This window comes from Heptranchias perlo, chromosome 5 (assembly GCF_035084215.1).
Source record: "Heptranchias perlo isolate sHepPer1 chromosome 5, sHepPer1.hap1, whole genome shotgun sequence".
NCBI lineage: Eukaryota > Metazoa > Chordata > Chondrichthyes > Hexanchiformes > Hexanchidae > Heptranchias > Heptranchias perlo.
Genome location: NC_090329.1, coordinates 43339060 through 43362538, shown reverse-complemented (window position 1 = coordinate 43362538; position 23479 = coordinate 43339060). Strand labels below are relative to the sequence as shown.

The following is a 23479-nucleotide window of genomic DNA, read 5'->3' as shown; positions in this document are numbered from 1 at the left end:
TGACTTTCCTAACGCACAGCTTTGATATATTTGATTAATGGTGAGACTTTATTGGATATCAAAAGTTTAGAAATTTTAACTACTGTTCTTGATTTCTGACACTAGTTCCAAAAGACCTCCACCCGCAGTGGCGTCGTGTGACATGGAATCATGATTGCACACTGTTGGCTTATGCTGAAAGCACAGGCACAGTGAGAGTGTTTGACTTGATGGGCAGTGAACTTTTCATCATTCTACCGGTAATGCTGGCATTTGTCTTGTAAAACTCTTTTTCTAAATGTGAATGCACAAAGTACCAGACTTTGAAAGTAAAATGCCTGTGTTTTGCCTGTTACGTACATTCAGCTTCTGGGAAGAATACACCTGATAAATATGGATTAAAAACATAGGTTTCTAGGGAAGCTATTGGGACAAAAGGAGCAGTTTAAAATATTCTTCACAACAACTGAACGTGCACAGTTTTAATTTTTATGATTATCACCATGTATTAGCACATTAAATCAGTAAAGATTTAGTAAAGTGGCTAAATTGCTCCTTTACAGAAATGTATAGAATGTTAAAAATATCTATTATCTGACTAAATTAAATGTTGTACAATGCAGCACTTCCAATCTTGAATGTTGGTGACTGTCCTTGCAGGTAATTTAAAGCATAAAACTCATTGAATGGGATGTGGTGTTGGCATTAAAGAGTCATAATGCCAAAATCAGAAGCACCGCAAGCTTGCAATTTAAAACAAAATGTCAGTGCTGCCGTTAGTACAGGTTGGTGCGATGTATTGGTACTGTGCTGCAGAGAGATATAACTCAGCTATTGGGCTGAAAAACTAAGCGGGCCAGGCATTTCCCATTTCCACATAGGGAGAGGAAAACATTAGAGGACAAGTCGCCCAGGCTATTCCGACGCATCTCATATCTTCAGGCTCGAGCTGCAATCAGCAAATGCTAACCCCCCTATCAGTCCAAGCATGTTTGATCAGGGGAGAGAATCATGAAAAAATTGAAGGGGGAGAGAAAGAGATGGTACCTGTTTCATAGTTTTGGTATTTTTCTTTTGTCTACAATATTTGCAGCTAGACTATGAAATTTGTAAAAATACAATATTTGTAAAATGTGAGAGGCCTTCAGTATGCTGTTAAAGTAAATGCTAAAGGATTACAAATTTTTGAGTAGTGAATGAAAAATATAACCTAGAAATGACCTATTTTTAATTTCTTTGAAGGCTGCCAGCTTTGCAGGTGACCTTAGTTATGCTGTGGCAGGATTGATCTTCCTGGAGTCCACTGACAGTGCTCTGTGGTCAACAGAGCTTCTGGTTGTGAACTATCGGGGGCAGCTGAAAAGTTACCTTATAAGGTAAGATGTAGACTTTTGCGATTGATCTAGAGTGTTTTACTGCATGACATTCCAGCTGTACGGATATATGGGTACCTCTTCCCATCTAGTTAAGCCAATACCAAACCAATACTGCCTGAGCTGGTGGCAGGTGCAGATCTTGATCATTTCTAATTTTGACATTACAGTCACTTATTTTTAATGATTGGTGTACAAAATCAGTACCTCACTGAAGAATTTATTGCAGGCTATTGGTAAATGAAATGGAGTTGTTTGGATTTAAATAAAGCAGTAACTTTTATCTAATTAGCATTACCTTTAAGAATGTGAAAATCTCTAAATCGTGAGGTCTGTTTGTCCTAAGATAGACACAGAAATAAAAGTTTGTCTAAAATATTAATAACCATCAGTATTTCTGTCACTACGCATTACTTTTTAAATAGCCACTAGAGTTTCATATTATCATTGGTTAGCGTGCTGAGGATACATCTAATGGAGACAGTAAATGGACTATTGGGATAAATCTAATGTTCTCGACAGAAGCTTTTTATTTGCCATCTGAGATGGATAATCAGATGGCAAATCCACCTGATTATCCATCTCAAGCTTTCTATTGTCTACATCTGAATCCATAAGTAGTGTTAGCCATTTCAACAGAAGCTCAGTTATCAATATTTCATGAATAGTTCATGATCCTTTCCATGGGAAATCATTTGATTCTCTTTTTTGCCCTTTTTCTAAATTAGAACTTATTGAATATTTGAATTATGTACTGGTTGCACTTGTGGGCTGCAAAGCTTAATCATGGATATTGTTTACTTTGATTATTTTGTATTGTCTATCCATGTTATGAGACTTGCAGTCTCAATTTGACATCCAAGTCACAGTGATTAGCAGATTACATGTTTGTTTGTAGACTAGTTTGAACTAAGAGGCGCTCTTTGAGTTTGTACTTTTCCCTCTTTATTTGATAACACTTCTCTTCAGAAATTCAAGTAGTCAAAAAGTCCTATCAAATGTTTTTTTTATTCGTTCATGGGATGTGGGCGTCGCTGGCAAGGCCGGCATTTATTGCCCATCCCTAATTGCCATTGAGAAGATGGTGGTGAGCCGCCTTCTTGAACCACTGCAGTCCGTGTGGTGAAGGTTCTCCCACAGTGCTGTTAGGAACGGAGTGCCAGGATTTTGATGTCCCACATAACAATACCATTTTCTTATGCAGCTTTTAATAGGATTATTAAGTCTGTTGAAATAACAACCCTTACAGCTATACTCCATTGGAAATGGTTGGAGTTTAGTTCATGGATGTGCTAGCAGAAGGGAAAAATAATTTGAAATTGTTGGTTTAATGTGCACGGTACTCTGACTTCATTATATTGAACATTTTCCAAAATCCTGAAATATTTGGGTCACTTCTTTTTCTCCCTTGCAGTGTTGGCACCCATCAAAGTTACCAAGAAAGTCACAGTTTCAACTTTAACAGCCATTATTCTCATGGTGTTATTACGGTGATCTACCATTGTGGCCATAGGTGAATATGTTTTTATACCTTTTTCGGCACTGTAAACGTGTTCTTGTATAGTTGGTAAGTGAACGGAAATGATTCAAAAATATAATATTAGAAAACCTTTGTTGAAATAAGCTTAGGCAGACATGGAGTACCTTTCTAATATCTATTTTGGATACCTATTGGATAAACATCTGATACTGAATATACACATTCCTAATTCATCACTGTCTGTGTGTATAACTACTTCAGTTCAAATATTGTGTCTCTTCAGATTCTGAGCTGTTAATCTGCCTAAAAGTGATCAGATAATGAAATGTGCTTAGCTTGTGTGGATGCTAACAACAAAATTGAACTGCAAATATACTGAGTGCACGCAATAGAAATCTCACTGACAAGTGATAAAAGGACAGAGTGCTCTTATTGTTCCAACAGATTGTGGTTTCCAAGACTTGTAGCTGTAGTGTACTGGTGATGGAATCTTGCAAAATAGTCTGTTTCAACTTACAAAAACTGGAAATAAACAGTAGGACAGTCAGCACCTGTAAAGAGAAAAGATAGGTTATAACCTTTTGGTGCATATATAGCATTGAACTTTTATCTTATCTACTGAACTTTTTTAGTTGAATAAAAAGTGAAAAAGTCTCAGTGATGGCAACAGATTAATTTATAAAATTAACTCGGGGGTCTTCATTCCAACATTTAGTTTTGGTTTGGTCAAAAAGCATACACAATAACAAATTTATTATTCTCTTTTCAATCAAGGACACATTTCATTGACAAAATCTGAGTTTTATCTTCTTGTGTAACCAGCTTGTGTAGGTGCATGGTATACAGTTCTTCATGGGTTGCTGACAATTATTTTAGGGATACCTGCTTTCCAGGCATATACTGTCAACTATGTGGAGCATATCAACTAACCAAACCAGTATTAATATAATGGCATTTCTTTTGTGATTAACACAACAACTTGCATTTATATAGCAAACAAAGGTTTTTTAGTCCCAGTTCTAGTTAACTATGTTGATTGTCATTGATGCTACTTTGAATGAACAGCAGTTTCAGAATGTGTTGTTGTCTTGCAACTATGCTTCTACCTCTCTTACCACATCCTGTTCAAAGCCCTCCAGTCAGTCATCTACGACATCCACATCACCCAAGCTGTGCTAATCAAAGTCACCAATGGCGCCTTATGCGACTGACCACAGCTGGCTGTTCCTCCTCATCCTCTCTGCTGCTGTCAATATTTGTTGATCACTCCACTTTCCATGAACGTTTCTCTCTGCAGTCTGCTTCTGTGACATTGCTCTCTTCAGCTTCCATTTCTACCTATTCGTTCATGGGATGTAGGCGTTGCTGGCGAGGCCGGCATTTATTGCCCATCCCTAATTGCCCTTGAGAAGGTGGTGGTGAGCCGCCTTCTTGAACTGCTGCAGTCCGTGTGGTGACGGTTCTCCCACAGTGCTGTTAGGAAGGGAGTTCCAGGATTTTGACCCAGCGACGATGAAGGAACGGCGATATATTTCCAAGTCGGGATGGTGTGCGACTTGGAGGGGAACGTGCAGGTGGTGTTGTTCCCATGTGCCTGCTGCTCTTGTCCTTCTAGGTGGTAGAGGTCGTGGGTTTGGGAGGTGCTGTTGAAGAAGCCTTGGTGAGTTGCTGCAGTGCATCCTGTGGATGGTACACACTGCAGCCACTGTGCGCCGGTGGTGAAGGGAGTGAATGTTTAGGGTGGTGGATGGGGTGCCAATCAAGCGGGCTGCTTTGTCCTGGATGGTGTTGAGCTTCTTGAGTGTTGTTGGAGCTGCACTCATTCAAGCAAGTGGAGAGTATTCCATCACACTCCTGACTTGTGCCTTATAGATGGTGGAAAGACTTTGGGGAGTCAGGAGGTGAGTCACTCGCCGCAGAATACCCAGCTTCTGACCTGCTCTCGTAGCCATAGTATTTATATGGCTGGTCCAGTTAAGTTTCTGGTCTATGGTGACCCCCAGGATGTTGATGGTGGGGGATTCGGCGATGGTAATGCCGTTGAATATCAAGGGGAGGTGGTTAGACTCTCTCTTGTTGGTCATTGCCTGCACTTATCTGGCGCGAATGTTACTTGCCACTTATGAGCCCAAGTCTGGATGTTGTCCAGATCTTGCTGCATGCGGGCTCGGACTGCATCATTATTTGAGGGGTTGTGAATGGAACTGAACACTGTGCAATCATCAGCGAACATCCCCATTTCTGACCTTATGATGGAGGGAAGGTCATTGATGAAGGAGCTGAAGATGGTTGGGCCTGGGACACTGCCCTGAGGAACTCCTGCAGCAATGTCCTGGGGCTGAGATGATTGGCCTCCAACAACCACTAACATCTTCCTTTGTGCTAAGTATGACTCCAGCCACTGGAGAGTTTTCCCCCTGATTCCCATTGACTTCAATTTTACTAGGGCTCCTTGGTGCCACACTCGGTCAAATGCTGCCTTAATGTCAAGCGCAGCCACTCTCACCTCACCTCTGGAATTCAGCTCTTTTGTCCATGTTTGGATCAAGGCTGTAATGAGGTCTGGAGCCGAGTGGTCCTGGCAGAACCCAAACTGAGCATCGGTCAGCAGGTTATTGGTGAGTAAGTGCCACTTGATAGCACTGTTGACGACACCTTCCATCACTTTGCTGATGATTGAGAGTAGACTGATGGGGCGGTAATTGGCCGGATTGGATTTGTCCTGCTTTTTGTGGACAGGACATACCTGGGCAATTTTCCACATTGTCGGGTAGATGCCAGTGTTGTAGCTGTGCTGGAACAGCTTGGCTAGAGGCGCAGCTAGTTCTGGAGCACAAGTCTTCAGCACTACAGCTGGGATGTTGTCGGGGCTCATAGCCTTTGCTGTATCCAGTGCACTCAGCCATTTCTTGATATTATGTGGAGTGAATCGAATTGGCTGAAGACTGGCTTCTGTGATGGTGGGGATATCGGGAGGAGGCCGAGATGGATCATCCACTCGGCACTTCTGGCTGAAGAGGGTTGCAAACGCTTCAGCCTTTATTGAGGATGGGGATGTTTACAGAGCCTCCTCCTCCCGTTAGTTGTTTAATTGTCCACCACCATTCACAACTGGATGTGGCAGGACTGCAGAGCTTGGATCTGATCCGTTGGTTGTGGAATCGCTTAGCTCTTGACTTGGTCTTCATGTATTTAACTGTAAGTAGTAATATTGGTGGTCTGTCTCCGTATCTCTAACAGGTGGTCTAAGTCCTGTTCCCAAGCTTTCTGCCCCATCTTTGATTGTGGAGCTGGACATGGTGCACAGGATAGAGATGTGTCTGTAAGATGCTTTCAGGGAGAAGTTCTTTTTCTTTCACCTGTACAACAGCACCTGCTTCCTCCTCTATCTCTCTCCCTCTGCTCCTGAAACACATACTCTATGTTTTTACAGATCCTGACCAGAATTCCCCAACACACCCTTTGTTGATCTTCCTGCTTCCACCCTTCATAAACTACTAGTCACCTAGAATTCCACACCAATATTCTTACAGCAATAAAGCTCACATCCCCATTATCCTATCCTCGCCAAGCTCCACTGGCTTCCTGTGCCCCGGAGAATTGACTTTGACATTGTCGCCCACACCTTCAAATCCGTCCATGGCTCTACCTATTTTCGTGGGCTTAGTGTCCATTGATATCCACTATTCTGTAAAGCGCTCTGTGATGTGTCTTTGAATAAAACGAATAATAAAGAAATGCAAGTTTTACTTTTCTTTGAAAACATTTAAAAATATTCTTGGGCATCTGTGTTAGTGATTTAAAAAAAGGCATACACCAGTTAACATGTTCTGTGGAAGAAAAAGTAATGCTCCAAAAGCTTATTAGCAACTAAAATGAGCCCTGAGTAACTGATGCAAGCGTAAAAGTATGTGTTACTGAATTTACCTTCCTTGTAAAGTTATTCAAATGTTTGTTGAGGAATAGCTAGGAAGGCTAAATACAATATTTTATTCTCTTACGTGTAAGCTTTTTTTTTTATACCTTCCAGTTATACCAGAAAAATCCATTCTGTAAACGATATTGCGCATTGCAAATAGTACTCCAGATGTTTCATCACCTAGGATTATTGTTTTCCAGATTTTTGGATAAATATTTACCTCAATCATTCGTAGTATTTTGCTATGAGCTATTTTTAATTTGTGTTTTTAAAAATGCTCCAAAAGCTTGTTAGCAAATAAAATAAATCATGAAGGTGCAATGTATGATGAATCCCCTTGTGTGTACTCTCCTCTTAAAGTACATAGGCAAACAAACCATTCTGTCATAAATTTACATTGTTTTGTGGTGCGGTATGGTTTTTGGTGACACATTCCAATATAACATCAGCTAAGCAAGCTCATGGCTGTATATTAATCTCTGTATATTAATGCATCTCCTGTTGTAACTTGCACTCAATTATTTAACCAACAAGTTCAAAGTTGGAGTGGGGGGGGGGGTGGGGGGGAAGAGTGGTGAATGTTAAATCAAATTGTTACAAAGGAAATTAAAGTAGTTGTGAAGGCAGGAGTCCCTCCTTAACATCCAAGATCTGCTAAACTGATCAAAATGTTCAGAACAATTTTTAATGATCAAAAAAATGTCAATATAATATTCCTTGGAGATTTTAATATCTGAAAGTATATCTGTACAATGTAACTGAATAAATTGACACTTTATTCAGGATTACATTATGTTACAGTTCATTAAACTTCGATTTGGCAGAGAATACAGGTTTAAAGACCTCAAAATCAGTTACTATTGAATTATGCATTGAATAAAAATTCAATTTTGTTTGGAATGGAGCTGTAAAAACCAATTAAGAATGTATGATTGAGTGAGGGAAAAGGTAGTTTCCGTTTTTTTTAAAGTACTCCTTTTTTTTCCTCAATCTATGAAGTAACTTCTCTAATGCTGTATTAAGAGTAGAATTTGTAATGATGCAGGTTACTGCTGGTAGGGGGCTGTGAAACCAGTGAAGAAGAAGTCTCTAAAGCTACCAGTTATGGAATAACTGCCTGGCGGGTTCTGTCTGGTGCACCTTACTACAAGCAGGTCACCAACTATGAAGAGGATGTTGGTGCTGTAAGTAAAAAAAAAAATATTTTTTCTGACCTGATGACTTGTTTTTTCACATAAGCAGCATGTTTATTTATTGCAGTAATAATCATGTATGAAATATCTTGGGGTGAATTTTTTTACCGGTATTTAAATGAACATGGCATTAATTTTAATTTCCAGTTAATTTCATAGGTTAAATAAAATGCTGCAGTTAGAGGAGTTGTTGATTCTTTTGCAAATTCGTTCATTTCAAAGAACTTAACTGCACTGTGGAAGTAGAGTAAATCTAACTGCGAAGAGAAGTTCCTTGCTCCCTCTTGCTGACATTGGAAGTGTGGAGCAACACAGAAACACATGAGAGATGACAACCCCCATGGAGGAGTAGAAAAGAGGAAATGGCTTGATTGAGAATGGGAGGGATAAAGACTCAGAAAGGAGTTCTCAGTTTTGGGACCAAGGGGTAAGGGGAGAATTATACAGGCATTGAGTGGATAGGGAGGGAAACGATTTGTCCCTTTGAGCATATGTTACGTTCAAAACTGTGAAAAATCATCAGTGCCTGTTTACGAGTAGTTGATTCCTTACACATTTTCTTCAGAAAATTTGAATTTATAAAGCCCTGATCATATCTCAAACATCCCAAATTGCTTCATGTACAATGAATTACTTTTGAAGTGTAGTTAATATTGTTATGTAGCCAAACACACTAGAAAAATAATGACAGTTATGTAATATCAGTAATGCTGGAATGGACTACTCTATACTGTGTATGTGTGTCTTTAAAAAAAAAAATGATCTATGATTGTTATTTTTCTAAAACATTATGTATAAAACAGTTCTTTGTTGCAAAAAGAAACTTTTTTCAAAATTGCTAAATCATAAAATCATGTTTAATTAACTTTCAACTAATGACCTGTATCTTGTGCTTTGTTTTCAGTCACAAAGAAGTTTATTAAGGATGCTCAATTTTCGAGCCTTTTGGAGACGGGAACCAGAGCAGGTACCATTGTGTGATCAAAAGTGATCATTTAAACTGCTGAGTCAGGGAAATTCCAGTCTCCTTGACTGCCCTTTTTAAGATTTCAGCTCACAGTGGGAAAACAAACCCTAATATTGCAGTTAATACTATTTTACTTTTTAACTGTAAGATTAACCCTATACTATAAAAATAACAATTTAAAATAAAAATGTAATTACTTCTCCTTGCTCTATATTCTCCCTTTCACTCTCTCTATCTCTCTCCTCACTTCACTGCTCTCTCTCCTCCACTCTTTCTCTTGCTTTCTCCCTCCTCTTTACCTTTCTCCCCCTCCTGCACCCCCCTTTTTTTTCTCTCTCTCTCACTTTTGTTCTCTCCTTCACCCATCTTGTGTGTGTGCGCACTCTCACTCTTTCCCCTTCATCCTTCTTTTGCTCTCTCCTCCCTTCGTTTTTTGGACACTAAAGGAATCAAGGGACATGGGGATCGGGCAGGTAAGTGGAGTTGAGGTTGAAGTTCAGCCGTGATCTGATTGAATGGCGGAGCGGCTCGAGGAGCCATATGGCCTACTCCTGCTCCTATTTGTTATGTTCTTATGTTCTCCACCAATCTCCCCTTTCCCTTCTGTCTTTTCTCTTGCCCGGCCCCGTCTTCTCACCCAGCCCCATCTTTTGCCTCTTTCACCCTTTCAGTCACTCATTTTCTCTTTTCCCTCGCGTTTGCATACTAAACCATAAATACAACAAAACTATATGTTGGTATGTAACATTTTGTCCTGTGTAGTTTATAATAAGTCGTGTAATGTGCATAATTATTTATATTGCACAATGGTCTTGATTTGTAAAACTGTAGTCTGTGTTTTTAATGTGGATGCAGCGGCTGATATGGTATGTGGTTGAAACTTTCAGCTGGGATCAGCAGATTTGCAAAACATATAATAATGTAGGAATAATTGCATCAAATCAAAGCGTATACAGATGTATGTATACAGTGCTGATTGTCGATTTCAAAAGCAATTACTAATTCTATACAAATTGTTGCAATAGCATTCTGGGAGTGCAGTGATTTTAAAAATTAAAATTAAAGTTCAGAGGAAGGAATTGCTCATAACAGTAAGCAAATAAGAAAGCCATCTGTTTCTTAAAAAATAAATATTGTACTACATCAGAATGAGGGTTATTGCAGATACCGATGGATCTCATTAACATTTTTGTAAATCATAGTTTTGTAGCTGAATAGTGGCATACCTCTACTAGTAGGAATTTCATACTCATATGGTCATTAGTAGGGCAGGAATCATACCCTACATACATATTGACAAGTGCCAGTCATTAAATTGGTGAGGAGTAGGGCTTGCAACTACAGATGCCTATTGTAATTTTGGGATTCAGTTTTGTAAATTCTGGGTAAGGATTGTAATTTACCATAGGTCTACCGTACTGACCTGAAAGCTGTACTTTAGCCTAACACTGTAAGTGGAAAAAAGACATCAGGTATGAGAATCCCAGGAAATGTAATTAATGCATGAGAAATATCAGAAACTAAAAATGCAAATGGAAATTCCCTAAACTACTGGGACGAAGAGGCTGATAGGAAGATTGAAGACTATTTGTCTTACTTTGGAGACCTATGAGGATTTGAGAAAATTCTAAATCATTCAGGAACGGTGGGCATGGACAGCTGTCACAAAGTGTATCTGAACGCTATCCTTCAACAGAAAAAGTATAGACAGAATAATTGCTGAAGCAAAACTTGGAAGATATGAATGGAAGATAATGTAAATGTCGAAATCTAGATATTTGGAATCAGACTGGTAGTTAAATTATGGGCTAGATTTTCCACCCATTGACTGAGTCAACCATTCCAGTCAGAAATCTGAATTCCATCAGGTCTGTTGGGAAGCACTGATTTTAGAAACAATGTTGTGTGTAAGCTTTGAAATACTTAATTTTGTAAAATATAGGTATTAGATTTATAACACCTGGTGTCATCTGCCTTTTTCTTTCACCATACTTCCGGACCATTGGTACCTCCTATCCACGTTGCCAGATTTTCCGTGCTTCCCTCCCCTCAGCTATTCTGCTGTGACCATTTACACTTCCTCTGGGTCTCGGAGACATCTTTTATTTCTCTCATTATTGTCTCCCTTTGTTACACCAATTCTTATTTCTGTTATTTAATCATCTCCCGTCCTCCACCTAATCACAGACCATTCTTTTTTTTTTGTCCCCACCCTCATTTCCCTGGCTCTGTTCCTCCTTATAAGCTGTTCATCTATAACATCTCCTGGTTCTGAAACGTTAACCCTATCTTCATCTTTCCACAGATGCTGCCTGAATTGCTGAGTGTTTCCAGCATTTTCTGTTTTTATTTTTGGTTTGATTTATACATTGATATCTTTTATGTACTAATCAATTCATATAAAATTAAAACCTACACATTATACCCATAATTGTTCAATGAACTACTTATCTTTTAAAAGCTATTTTTTCTTACTGAAGATGATACTGTTTTCAAATTCCAGGGTGTGGGTTAAGGATAAGGAATTCTATGCCTAGGCCCCACTAAAGTTGTGGGGGTGGGAGAGGGGGGTGACGAAGTGAGATAAATGCTGACCAGGACACAGGGAGAACTGCCCTGCTCTTCTTTGAATAGGATAGGATCTTTTATGTCTATCTAAACAGGCAGATGGGGGCTGTGTTTTATGCCTTGCCCAATAAACGGCACATCCGAAGATGAAAGACTCCACTTCAGTACTGCACTTGAAGTGTCAGTCTAGATTATGTGCTCAAGTCTCGGAGTGGGGCTTGAACCCACGACCTGACTGTGAGGTGAAAGTGCTACTACGGAGCCAAGCTGCCACTTTATAGTTGTCTGCTCTTGTTCGTTTCAGGCATATCTCTGAAACGAGTCATTTTTCACAGAATGGTTACAAAACAGATTTACATTTCTCCCCTTTTTATTTGGAGGATAGGTATCCTGTACCAATACAGTAATGTCAGAAGTTGGAATAAGTGATTCTGAGCCCATTATTTTGTTCAGTGTTGGTACCTTGATTCTCATCTCATTTGCTATCAACGTTTGTCATATTTGGCTTGCTATAATTCATCTTTGAAGCTGGACTCATCAGGCAGATTAGGAATAGAATGGGGCACAGGGGCAAGCTTGTTGCATAGTATGTCCAGCAAGTTGGATTGAATACTCATAACAAAGTTATTGTTTTATAAGTCTTCCAACATTTAGTATCAGTGGTATTTGACGGTGAGAAACTATATGATTTCAGCTTCTAGTAGCTGTATATTTTTCAGCTAGCGTAGAACTGAGCACTCGAATCAGCCCAAGGCTGCAAAGCTTCTCGCCTGACATTTATGTTCATATGTACTTCGTTTTGTGTTGAAGTCCGTTTGCCTAAAGTCAGGCTGAACTTTGCACTTTTTTCCCCCTGTGAGCGCACATATCATTCATGACGAAAGGTCTTGCTGTCTGGCCATGATTCATTACTTATTTCTTTATGTCATTTACTAAATTTGGAAAAATGAATTCTTTTGTTTGCAGTACCTCTCAAAGGTCAAGTGTGAAGCAGAATGCTGTGAATTGCAAACCCTATCTTGTTATCATGCATTCAAAAGTTGCTTGAATACTATTTTCATTAGTGTCAAAGAAATCAGTTATGCACCTCACTCTTGTGGTTGCAGCAGGAGGTGAGCCTTCAGTGTCATTCCTGTGGTGGCAGCAAGTGGATAGTGGACTTGCTCTTTTCATTCGGTCAGTGTTGTGCTTCACGTGCGTGTCCAAACCTTTGGTCGTCTTCAATACTTGCTGACAAGTTTTCTCTTTGAGAAATGGGAATTAGGGTTATGGAGAGATTTTACCATGCTGCTTCATTTTTTTTGCAGGGGAGGTCAGGCAAGCAAAATAGTGCTCCCTAAAGTGAGGTGGTGCAGGAGGGAAATCATGATAAAATAATCAAACACAAGTTCAAAATGGAGTGGGCCTGCTGGTCTCTTCTCATTCTGGAATTTGATCGCACAACTTGCAGAAGGTTTAAAAAGAACCCTGTATTCGTCAAATGGAGCAGGCGCCAATGCAGCCATCTCCTATCTTCAAAATATCTGCACTTGTACTTCTTGTGCTTTTACTACCTCTGTGGAACTGGACCTGTTTGCCTCTTCAGTTTCACAGAGTGAGTCTGTGCATTCTGCACTTTGGCAAACCATCATTGATTAGTCACAAGAATGTGATGTGATGTGCTATAGGTCAGCAGCTAGTGAAGGCAGTAGGGTGCCACAAGACAAAGACAAAGTTTCAAGCACTGTTCCCAATGATGGAGTGAACTTCCATTGTTCTTGCACCAGTTTTGCAATCCCAAAATCACAGAATTTTTAGACTGCGCATGTTGGAATTTCAGAGGTTGTTAAAATTCCTGAGATATTTTACTATCTCCATCCAGCTGGATCAGTCTACTCCAGCTCTGCCACTTCAATTTTCTACAGAATTAGTCTGTTTATAACCTGCACTTGGCAAATTGTTGTCCTGCTCTTGCTGGAAGCAAAATCACATGCAAAAGGCCAACCCCACAGCCAGAGGGCAGTGCACACCACATGAGAAAGAAGCGGAAGTCCCAAGCATTGTTCCTTGTGCCTAAATTAACTTTGTTGTTTCTGTCGCATCCGTTCCCAGAATCCTGGGATTTTTAGACTATGCATCCCATAATTTTGATTTGCTCAGCATGTAAGAAATACCAAATTCAGAGCTTCCAACAAGTGTTTGAATTCTTTTAACAAAATCTGATGTGGCAAGAATGCATACGAAGGACCTTGTGAGTGGATGGAAGGAGAAATTGCTGTTGACATTTGGTGCTTATGATATGTGTGATATGTGTAACAATGATGAAACCAGTATGTTTTATCGTGCACTCAAGCAGACATAAGCTTAGCTTTCAATTGGAACATTGCAAAGGCAGGAAGAAAAATATTGCAAGTTTAATTATTTAATTTCTATGTAACAGTGAGGGGAGAGTAAACAACCCTTATTACTGGAAATACAGGAATTTGTGCAGCTGCAAAAACCTGAATCCAACAAAATTTCTGGGATCCTATTTTTCAAGTTATGAAAACATGGATGAATGGAGAACTTAATACAAAGTTGTTTAAAGAGGCAAATCAAAAATTGTTAGAAATGTGAAGTGTTGCTCTTTGTTGATGACGTTGAATGCCTTCTTGACAGAGACACTTAAACTTTAGAACATCATGTTTAAATTCTGCCCAGTGATGACAACTTCAAGATTCCAGTCACAGCATCATGAAATGTACAAAGGTTGTTAACAGAAACTTTCTGTTGTAATCATTGCTTTCCAAGATTGGCATATGTGACTTTGCTTTGGATGTATTGAAGTGCATGACAGTAAATGGGTACCATTCACTGGATTAAGCAAATCAAAAGTGTCAAATCAGAGACAATCATTCAGTGCTTCTATGATGTGGAACTCACAGTTGATGTTGAGGATTATCATGCTCCAAAGTTGCTGATGAGAATTGCGAGTTGTTCGAATTGGTGACCAGAGCTGCCAAAGCACTATCAATCAGTGAGTCCATGTTAATAGATTCACGTGAAGGTTTTAATTTGGATATGCCAAATGCAGATGACTTTCCATTGGAGGATTGAGAAAATTACTTTGTGGATAACCATCGCATTGAGTAAGCAATTGATGACTGCGTGTGCTGACAGTGAATCACAGGAAGCGTGATGTTTTTAATAAAACATTGCCTTTTCAAACACTCTTCCTGTATATTGTGACCTGTACATTATGGGCAATTGGGCAGGTCCTTCGATTGACCACAATAGACAGTCTTGACTGTATTATATTCTAATTAACTTGTGGATTGCCTGTTGTGTTGTGTTAGAATTGAGCTCTAGTTTGCACTTCTGACTTGGAAAAAGAAGCTTAATAATTTTTAAAAAGTTATAATTGTATTAAGGATATACTACCGCAAATGTAATCAGATGAGCATTATTGAAAGTGTTTTCCTTGTCTGATATGGTATGGCAGTATTTTTCAACATTGATTTGCCTCTCGTGCCCTGTTTTGCAGGATGGAGTTTTTAAAATGAGTTTGTCTCCCGATGGAACACTTCTGGCAGTCATCCATTTCTCTGGACAATTGACTTTATGGGAGATTCCTTCCTTGAGGCAACAAAAGGAATGGAGACAGGATGTACAGGTAAAACTTGCATTTTCTTTCTTTTCAGTATAAAAAACAAATGTAGTTCCATGATGTGCTGCTTTCAGCCAAAAGAAGACTGACAAAAATAATAAATTCACTTTTATATTTCACATACAAAGCTGTGTTTCAAAACGAGCTGTGCTTTCAGGTACTGGAGATGCTCCATGAATTTCTCATTATTGACAGTTAAGTAAGAGTGGGGCATTGTGGACACCAGTTAGGCTGGAGCCAACTATGTAAAATGGTCTATCTATGTGTTTAAAAACAGTACATTTGCACATATTTCCTGATCAAACTTCAAGTATCAAACCCAAGAACAAATATGAAGAAATAAAGGCAGTCTTTTGTAATATACAGTGAATCTCTCCAGGAACAGAAAATACTTGTGCCAGAATATCTAACCTCATAATTGACTTTACTGATCACATTTTGAAAGAACATAGTCAATCATCTGATCAGCAGCCTCTAATAGCAATTAAATATTGAATTAACATAGTGTTTACTTAACACATTCGATTTTGTGATCTTAAATGGACACAGTTTCACCTTAGCAAGAGAATAATGCATTGTGTATTATATGACCTGGCAATCCTGTCCTTATAAAGCAGCATGTGATCTGATTTACTGTGAGTAATGGCACAGGACATCTAGAAATGTAAAAAGAAATGCACATCCAGTGCCATTTTCTCTCCTTCACACTTTTATGTTGCATCACACGTTTTTTTTAAAGCAGTCATTTAGAATGCATGAAGGCTACAGGCAAGTGAAAATATCTTAATTGACACAGGAGCCTGAATGCCTGACTGACCTTAACAATCTCTTTTTTTTTAAAAAGAGAAAGAAAGCCAACATTCTGACTGCAGCCTGAAGAGCAAGTAAACTCTGACCTCACCCAATATTTACTTAACAACATGTACACTTTGTGGCCTTACAGGGATACCACTTAACTTAGCAATAAAATAATGCATTATGCATTACCTGGTATAACACTCCTGTTCTTATAATTCAGTTTATCATTCGACTTACTGTGAACAATGCTGTAGGAGAAATGCTTGTAGTAGATTAAATGAATCACGGCGACCAGATGTCATGCACTCCACATATCACACTCCATTACAGATGCAAAATGATTTTAAATTGCTTCTGAGTTGCAACCTGAGTCTGATGTGCACATTCCAATCTGCAAAAGTTTCCTTTTTTAAAATTCATTCTCTGGATGTGGGTGTCACTGGCAAGAAGTGTTTAAATTTTGCAAGGATGGGATAGGGTAGATAGAAGCAGACTGTTTCCAGTAGTTGAGAGATCTGGAATGAGGGTTCATAGATACAATATTAAATGTAAGAGATTTAAAATAGAGGGCAGGAGAAACTTCTTTACACAGAGTTGTGAGACTGTGGAATTCACCTCCAGCGTTAGTGGTTGAGGCAGAAACAAAGTCAACATTCAAGATTAGATTGGGTGGGAAGATGATGGGAAAGGGAGAAAAGGGGTGCATGAGAACAAACCTGGGTAACCCGTCTGTTGATTCTCCCTACCCGTGGGAAACTATGTTATCTCTGCTCAACACTTCTCCCTAACACACTATCTGAAGGAGCAAAGTGAAGTCAGAGCCAGCAACTTAAAAAGGCTTTTGATAATGCCATGAGTAACTCTGGTGAGTAAGAGAGGGAAGAGACCGGCAGAAAAAAACCTTCCAATAACAATAGGATGGATAAATGTGATTCGGACTATTTGCTCACATGACAGGTAAACACTGACAAGTACTGGTTGGGCCAAATGGCCTGTTTCTGTGTTGTAACCTTTATATATTTCCATGTAATTACAAATGCAACAGGAGTGTGGACACAATTAACATTGAAAAGTCCGTAGGAAGTGTTTACAGGTGATGTGGCATACTGATAATAATATCGATTTGTAATTTTAAACATTTTTGTTCCCTTTTTTAATTCTCCATGCGGCCATAGCATGTAGTGACCACACTATTGTTCCCTGGATGACAGCCATGTCTTCCCTTCCACCTAACTTCGAATGGCATGCATGTAGTAGCCAATGTCTCTGCTTCCTGGTCGTCCTCACTATTGCTCTGTTTGCTCACCTTGCACTTCCTTCCTCACTCATACCATGAAGATCAGCTTGTTATTCAATCAGCTAATTACAGAGTGGTATTAACAGAGGTCTGGTGGATTATGTTGGTGGACAATGGTTATATAGTTGAGGTGGGAAGTAAAAAATAATTCCCTGGTTCATCAGTCATAGCAATAATTGCCAAATTTAGATTGCCAAATTGACCTCTTAAAATATGGAGATTCAAGAGACATTGCTGCATGCAATAGCTTAGCTGTACTACAGATAGCTGGTGTACAAAATAATTGGAACATGATAGTTTTATGCTTACTCTTGTAACAAATTAGATCTCATTATATTACCTGAAATTTGACATGGTGTCAAGGTTTGTATTTCCTTAGAATGTATTTTGCAGTTTTTCAGACCTATATATATTTCAGGTATTGGGGAAATGTACCACTAGAAGAAAAACTTTGCTGATTGGGAGAGTTCATATTGTCAGATAACAGACTCCAGTGATATGCAAAAACAGAAGATGCTGTGAAGAGAAAAGTCAGGTTAATGTTTTAGTTGTGGACTCTTCATTCAGATGAAGGGTCCATAATCAGATACCGTAACCAACTTTTCTCTTTTACAGATGCTGTGTATTTCCAACAGTTTCTTTTTATTTGTATTTCATTGATATATTGGTTTTATGACACTTAATTCACAGGTCTGTGCAACAAGTATGCAAATTTATTCAAACCATCCCTCCCATTAATCTTCAGTAGAAAAATACTGTCAGCATGTTATCTCAGTGAACTACTTCTAAAAATATTTAATTTGTTAATGTAAATTTATAAACTCTTGAATATTGTATAGCACATATTTGAGTTCAGGAGGCTATTTAACATTAAACAGCTCTTGTAGCTTTTAGGCTTTGGTATTTATATAATATATAGGACCCACAGATTTCTTGTAAGTAAAATACTTTTACTGTTCGAGTCCTTAACCAAAAGGTCGCAAGGTGATCGGTTCCAAAGTATAATGGCTTTATTTAAGAAGTTATAACAAGTAACAAAGAGGTTCAAATACGAGAATACAATCAAAGATGCTGGTCACATTGATACAACATGACACAAAGTTGATCACTTTCCAAGGCTTCGAAGTGCACTTTCGAAGGTCTTGATTACTTGGGCAGGCCAGTCCTGCCCTGAGAATACATTGAGAAATGTGTGGAAAAGCAGCCAACTTTCTACAGATTTGAGACAATTAGCTCTGTATGGGTCTCCTATCAATCATCCTCTCTGTCCCATGAGGCTGCTATCAGTCTTACTCCCTTATGAACACAACATTTTGGTACTAGCAACTCCCTAATGATTAGTGGCCTCCAGGATGGCACTAATTCCATCTTCAAGGAGATCATAACAAAGCTAGGGATGACTCCCCTTCTAACTGATAAAACACAGACAGTGCCAAATGCTTAATTGCTAAAGGAGGCCTTCTCTTTCACAAGGTCATAAAAAGCTTGTTGGAAAGACAGAAAGCCTTTGTTTACAGCAAAGCTGACATAATGCTTTTCCCTAACAGGGTTTACAATATTATCGAGAAACCTCCATAGTGCTTTTCTTACACTTGCATGTCAGTTAAACCTTCACTGCAAACTGGGTTTCCTTACCACCACCATTTATTTCTGCATTAGTTAACACAATTAAATCTGACCACTTCATTTTATCCCAAGCAACAATGTTATTCTCTGTTTAAACACTGTAGCTATTAAATAGTTTAGTAACTATCAATCAAGTTCTATGGATTTATTACTAACCAAAAAATTAATTATTTCTCTAAATAGTAAAAGGACACCAAGACTTATGATTTATTCACTGCTACAAAACTTGTTGATACTTTTCTTGGAGAACATATATGTTCGGAACTTTCAAATACAAATGCTTTTTTTCAGGATGGATTTGATGCCATTAACCCTGAGTGGGCGAAATCAGTGGAGAAAAGGAAGAAGATAAAGGGTATGAAATAACCTGAATAATGGGGTAGTTTCTCTCCAATTTTGGAGGGGATTTACTCTTGTTTTTAAGAATCGCATTCCGGTAGATTGCTTTTGAATGGATAGTTCATTTTTTTCCCTTTCTTGTCTTGCTGTTTTAAATTCTATTTTATGAGTGTACTACCTATCCAAAAAAAAATTCCATGTGCAATTTCTGTTCATTTAAGCAATGTGTGTAATTTGAAGGAGATTGGAGAGCATGATGATGGAGACTCCAATAATCCTTTTTTTTTTAGAAGTGCAGTAGGATCCAAATATTAGTAAAACAAAAAGCAAAATACTGCAGATGCTGGAAATCTGAAATAAAAGCAGAAAATGCTGGAAACACTCAGCAGGTCAGGGAGCATCTCTCCACAGATGTGGCTTGACCTGCTAAGTGTTTTTAAATATTACATTTCCTTTGCGTGTATAGGTATTTAACAATATGTTTAATCTTGTATGACTTGCTCACATTCTTGATTTGTTTAATGATCTTGGAAGAACATCAGTTTTTATATAATCTCTTGTCTTTTAGACAGATCATCATTTTATCCTCTCTGTGACGTAAACTGGTGGGCTGACAATGCAGTCATTCTGGCTCGCTGTTCTGGTGCTCTAACTGTATCATCTGTGAGAACGTTGAAAAACCTGCTTGGACAGTCTTGTGAATGGTTTGAACCTTCACCTCAAGTCACTGCTGCCCATGATGGAAGCTTTATGAGTTTAGAGGTACCGAATGTAAAACTTCTTATAGATTAATGTTGAAAAATAATTAACTGCCTATAACTTTTAAACTTTTTTCTTAGTGGAGCCTGCATATTCATAAATTAATAATGTGTCTGTTTTGGCCTTTTAACTTTCAGGTCCTCCATCACGTTTTATTTTACATCTTTATGGCTTTGTATATTTTCAATACATCTAATAGTTTCTTCCCATCTTAGTTGGGTCAAAATCATAGTACAATAGAGAAAAATAATTACATTTAGTGATTCTTGAGTGGAAAACAATAGCACATGCTCATCAATCCAGAACACACTGTCTTCTTTCACTTCTCCATATCCATTTGCGCTGAGGTGGAAAGGATCAGAGAAGTCATCTCAAGAAGACTAAGAATGTCAAAGATGGGAAAAGGCCATTTGGTCCATCGATCTTGTCCATCCAGTACACTAACTCACCTAGCCTAACACCTAATTGTATTTTGAATTCTCTACTATGTCTCAATTCTGTGACTGCTATGTTCCTTCAAATCTCACTGTGCTGATTCATTTCTCTTCATTGTATGCTTGTGTTGATCATTCTTTATTCCTATAAAGAACACTTTTGCATTTGTTGGTATTAAAATCCCATTTGTCCCCGTCCTTGCTGACCGACACTGACGTCCTGTTCCCCGATGCATTAAATAATCCTTGTCCTCATTTACAAATTACTTCACAACTTAGCGCTACCTTACCTTCACGATGTCTTCCAGCCTTATATGCCCTTCGGTCCTCTGAGTCTGGCCTTTATGGCAATGATGTTCCATCACTGGTGATGTCTCGGCCCTATTCCCTTGAACTCCCTCCCTAAACACCTCTACCTCTCTCTTCCCCCATTTAAAAAATACCTTAAAATCCATCTGTTTGAGCAATCCTTCGGTCCACATAGGCTTGGTTTCTATTCCTTTTTCCCTCTGAAGCACCTTAGGATGTTATTCTGCATTAAGGTGCTATAGAAATGCAAGTTGTTGTTTATGGCATTCAACCTTCTTGATAGTAATTTATTTATTGCAAGATATGAAAAATTACCAACTACTCAATAATTGCTGACACTTTTGAATGCTACATAAAATTGTAAGTATTGAATGGAACACGATCATCCCTACTCCCTACTCAGCTACTTAATATTTATGATGTCTCGCAACCTTGTCTCTGAAGCTGTCCCATCATCTGAAGTCCCCTTTCTGCATGTATGAAATCTCCTCTTTCTGGATTTCCCTTCCCTTTGCTGCTGGGGAGTGTTGCATAAGTTAACAATTTTTTTCCCCTGCATCTTTGAGTAAGTTTCCCTAGAAGGAACTGGAAGTTTAAATTGGCAGGAGGAATGCTTGCCATAAAATCAAGGTTATCCCTGTGCAATATAATTAATACTATGTCAGCTATTTTGTTATTCTCTGAGATAGGTTAGCAAAACTTTTTATCAAAAAGTACAGTTCAATTTCATTGCCATACCACAAACTCCTTCCAAACCTAAACCCAAATGATCTATAAATAATTCCAGTAGAGTTAATTGGCTTCATTAAAGATAATCATTTGAGCTTCAACCTATCTGCTGCTGAAACCCTCATCCATGCTTTTGTTACCTCTAGACTTGATTATTCCAATGGTCCCCTGGCCAGCCTCCCATCTTCCACCCTCCGTAAACTTCAGCTCATCCAAAGCTCTGCCTCCCTTATCCTGATTCGCATCAAGTCCTGATTGAACCATCAATCCTGTGCTCGCTGACCTCCCGGTCCAGTAACACCTCAAGTTTAAAATTCTCACCATTGTGTTCAAATCCCTCCATGACCTCTCCCCTCCCTATCTCTAATCTTCTCCAACCCGACAACTCTCCGAGAACTCTACGTTGCTCTAATTCTGGCCTCTTGTGCATCCCGATTTCCTCGTCTCTCTGTTGGCGGCCGTGCCTTTAGCTATCTAGGCCCTAAGCTCTGGAATTTCCTCCCTAAACCTCCCCACCTCTGTAGCTCCCTGTCCCTTTTTAAGATGCTCCTTAAAACCGACCTCTTTGACCAAGCTTTTGTCACCTATCCTAATATCTCCTTACATGGCTCGTTGTCAACTTTTGTCTGATAACACTTCTTTGAAGCGCCTTGGGACGTTTTACTACATAAAAGGTGTTAAATAAATGCAAGTAGTTGTACATGTAATAATTTTTTTCTTGAACTTCTTAGTGTGAAGTAAAGCTAGCTCACAAAAGGCATCGTTTGGAAAATAATTTGTTAGATGATGATGAAGGAGAGGAAGACTCTGACTCTGATGATGAATCGTCTGCCAAAGCTCGATATTTTGGTTATGTGAAGCAGGGCCTGTATTACGTGACAGAAATGGAGCGATTTGCTCCCCCTCGAAAGCGACCACGAACAATCACGAAAACCTACAGGCTAGTGAGTCTGAGGTCTACAACTCCAGAGGAGCTCTATCAAAGAAAGGTCAGTGTAAATTTGAAGAAAAAAATGGGCAAGAAATACGTTGAAAAATAATTTGAGATACTTGTGACTAATTTGTTATAACATTATTGGCTATTGCATTGCATTAATCACAGTTGATTTTTGCAACTTCTCTACCTGCAAAATTGGGTAATTTATGTGGTAACTGAAAATCACAGATTACAAGGACTTAATGGTATTTTTATGACCATAATGAGCCTAGAAGAAAATGATTATAGATTTAAGTCCCTGAGTTATCTGACAATTGGTTTGACTTTGTTGCTCAAATGGAGAATTTTACAAGTTGAGACATTAAGAAAAACTGGAGATGGCTATCTCATTCCAAGTTCACACACTGAAACCCAATCAGTCATGGAACAGTATTGATCACAGCTGTGGAGAATATGACATGAACTCTTTGCTTCTCCCAATCATTGCACCTTCCTTACACCTTTCTTTGAATTTCAGAAAAAAACTGTACCTTTTTAGATCTTTACCCGGTGTAGTACCTAAAGTGACATTGTCATAGCAGAAATATTGTACACCACCTGACCTGTACCGTATAGTGATGAAAAGAAAAACTGCAAATGCTGAAAATCTGGAAACACACAGCAGTTGGAAAAAGAGAAGATTATTAAATTTTTGAATCTCGATTCACATGCTTAGCACTGAAGACGCTCCCATAAGAAAACCCTCACTCCCATGAACCGGATTGTGCCGTTACATGTCCAACAATATCTTAGTAATTGTAGCGAGCCTAGGGGTTGAAAAAAACACTCTTCACTGTAATTGGCATACTGAATAGATCACTGCCCTCAAGTAATTCCCTTGACCTTGGACAAGAGTAGATTAAGCTCCCTGTCAGACCTTACCTTATACTATGAATTACATAGAAACATAGAAAATAGGAGCAAGAGTAGGCCATTCGGCCCTTCGGGCCTGCTCCGTCATTCAAAATGATCATGGCTGATCGTCTAACTTAGTACCCTGTTCCCACTTTTTCCCCATATCCCTTGATCCCTTTAGCATTAAGAAATATATCTATCTCCTTCTTGAATATATTTAATGACTTGGCCTCCACTGCCTTCTGTGGTAGAG

The 23479-nt window shown here is 38.8% G+C and overlaps 1 protein-coding gene across 2 annotated transcripts in view; it reads left to right on the top strand.

Moving 5' to 3' along the window:
• The window catches only part of nbas (NBAS subunit of NRZ tethering complex), a 293872-nt gene that overhangs the window by 17765 nt on the left and 252628 nt on the right, over nt 1–23479 (top strand). For both annotated transcript variants that reach the window (XM_067984290.1, XM_067984291.1), the window contains exons 7-15: nt 106–239; nt 1222–1355; nt 2767–2865; nt 7797–7935; nt 8849–8911; nt 14982–15110; nt 19117–19180; nt 19733–19926; nt 22127–22384. In XM_067984290.1, the coding sequence (XP_067840391.1) occupies nt 106–239; nt 1222–1355; nt 2767–2865; nt 7797–7935; nt 8849–8911; nt 14982–15110; nt 19117–19180; nt 19733–19926; nt 22127–22384 (1214 nt within the window). The remainder of the gene's footprint in view (nt 1–105; nt 240–1221; nt 1356–2766; nt 2866–7796; nt 7936–8848; nt 8912–14981; nt 15111–19116; nt 19181–19732; nt 19927–22126; nt 22385–23479) is intronic.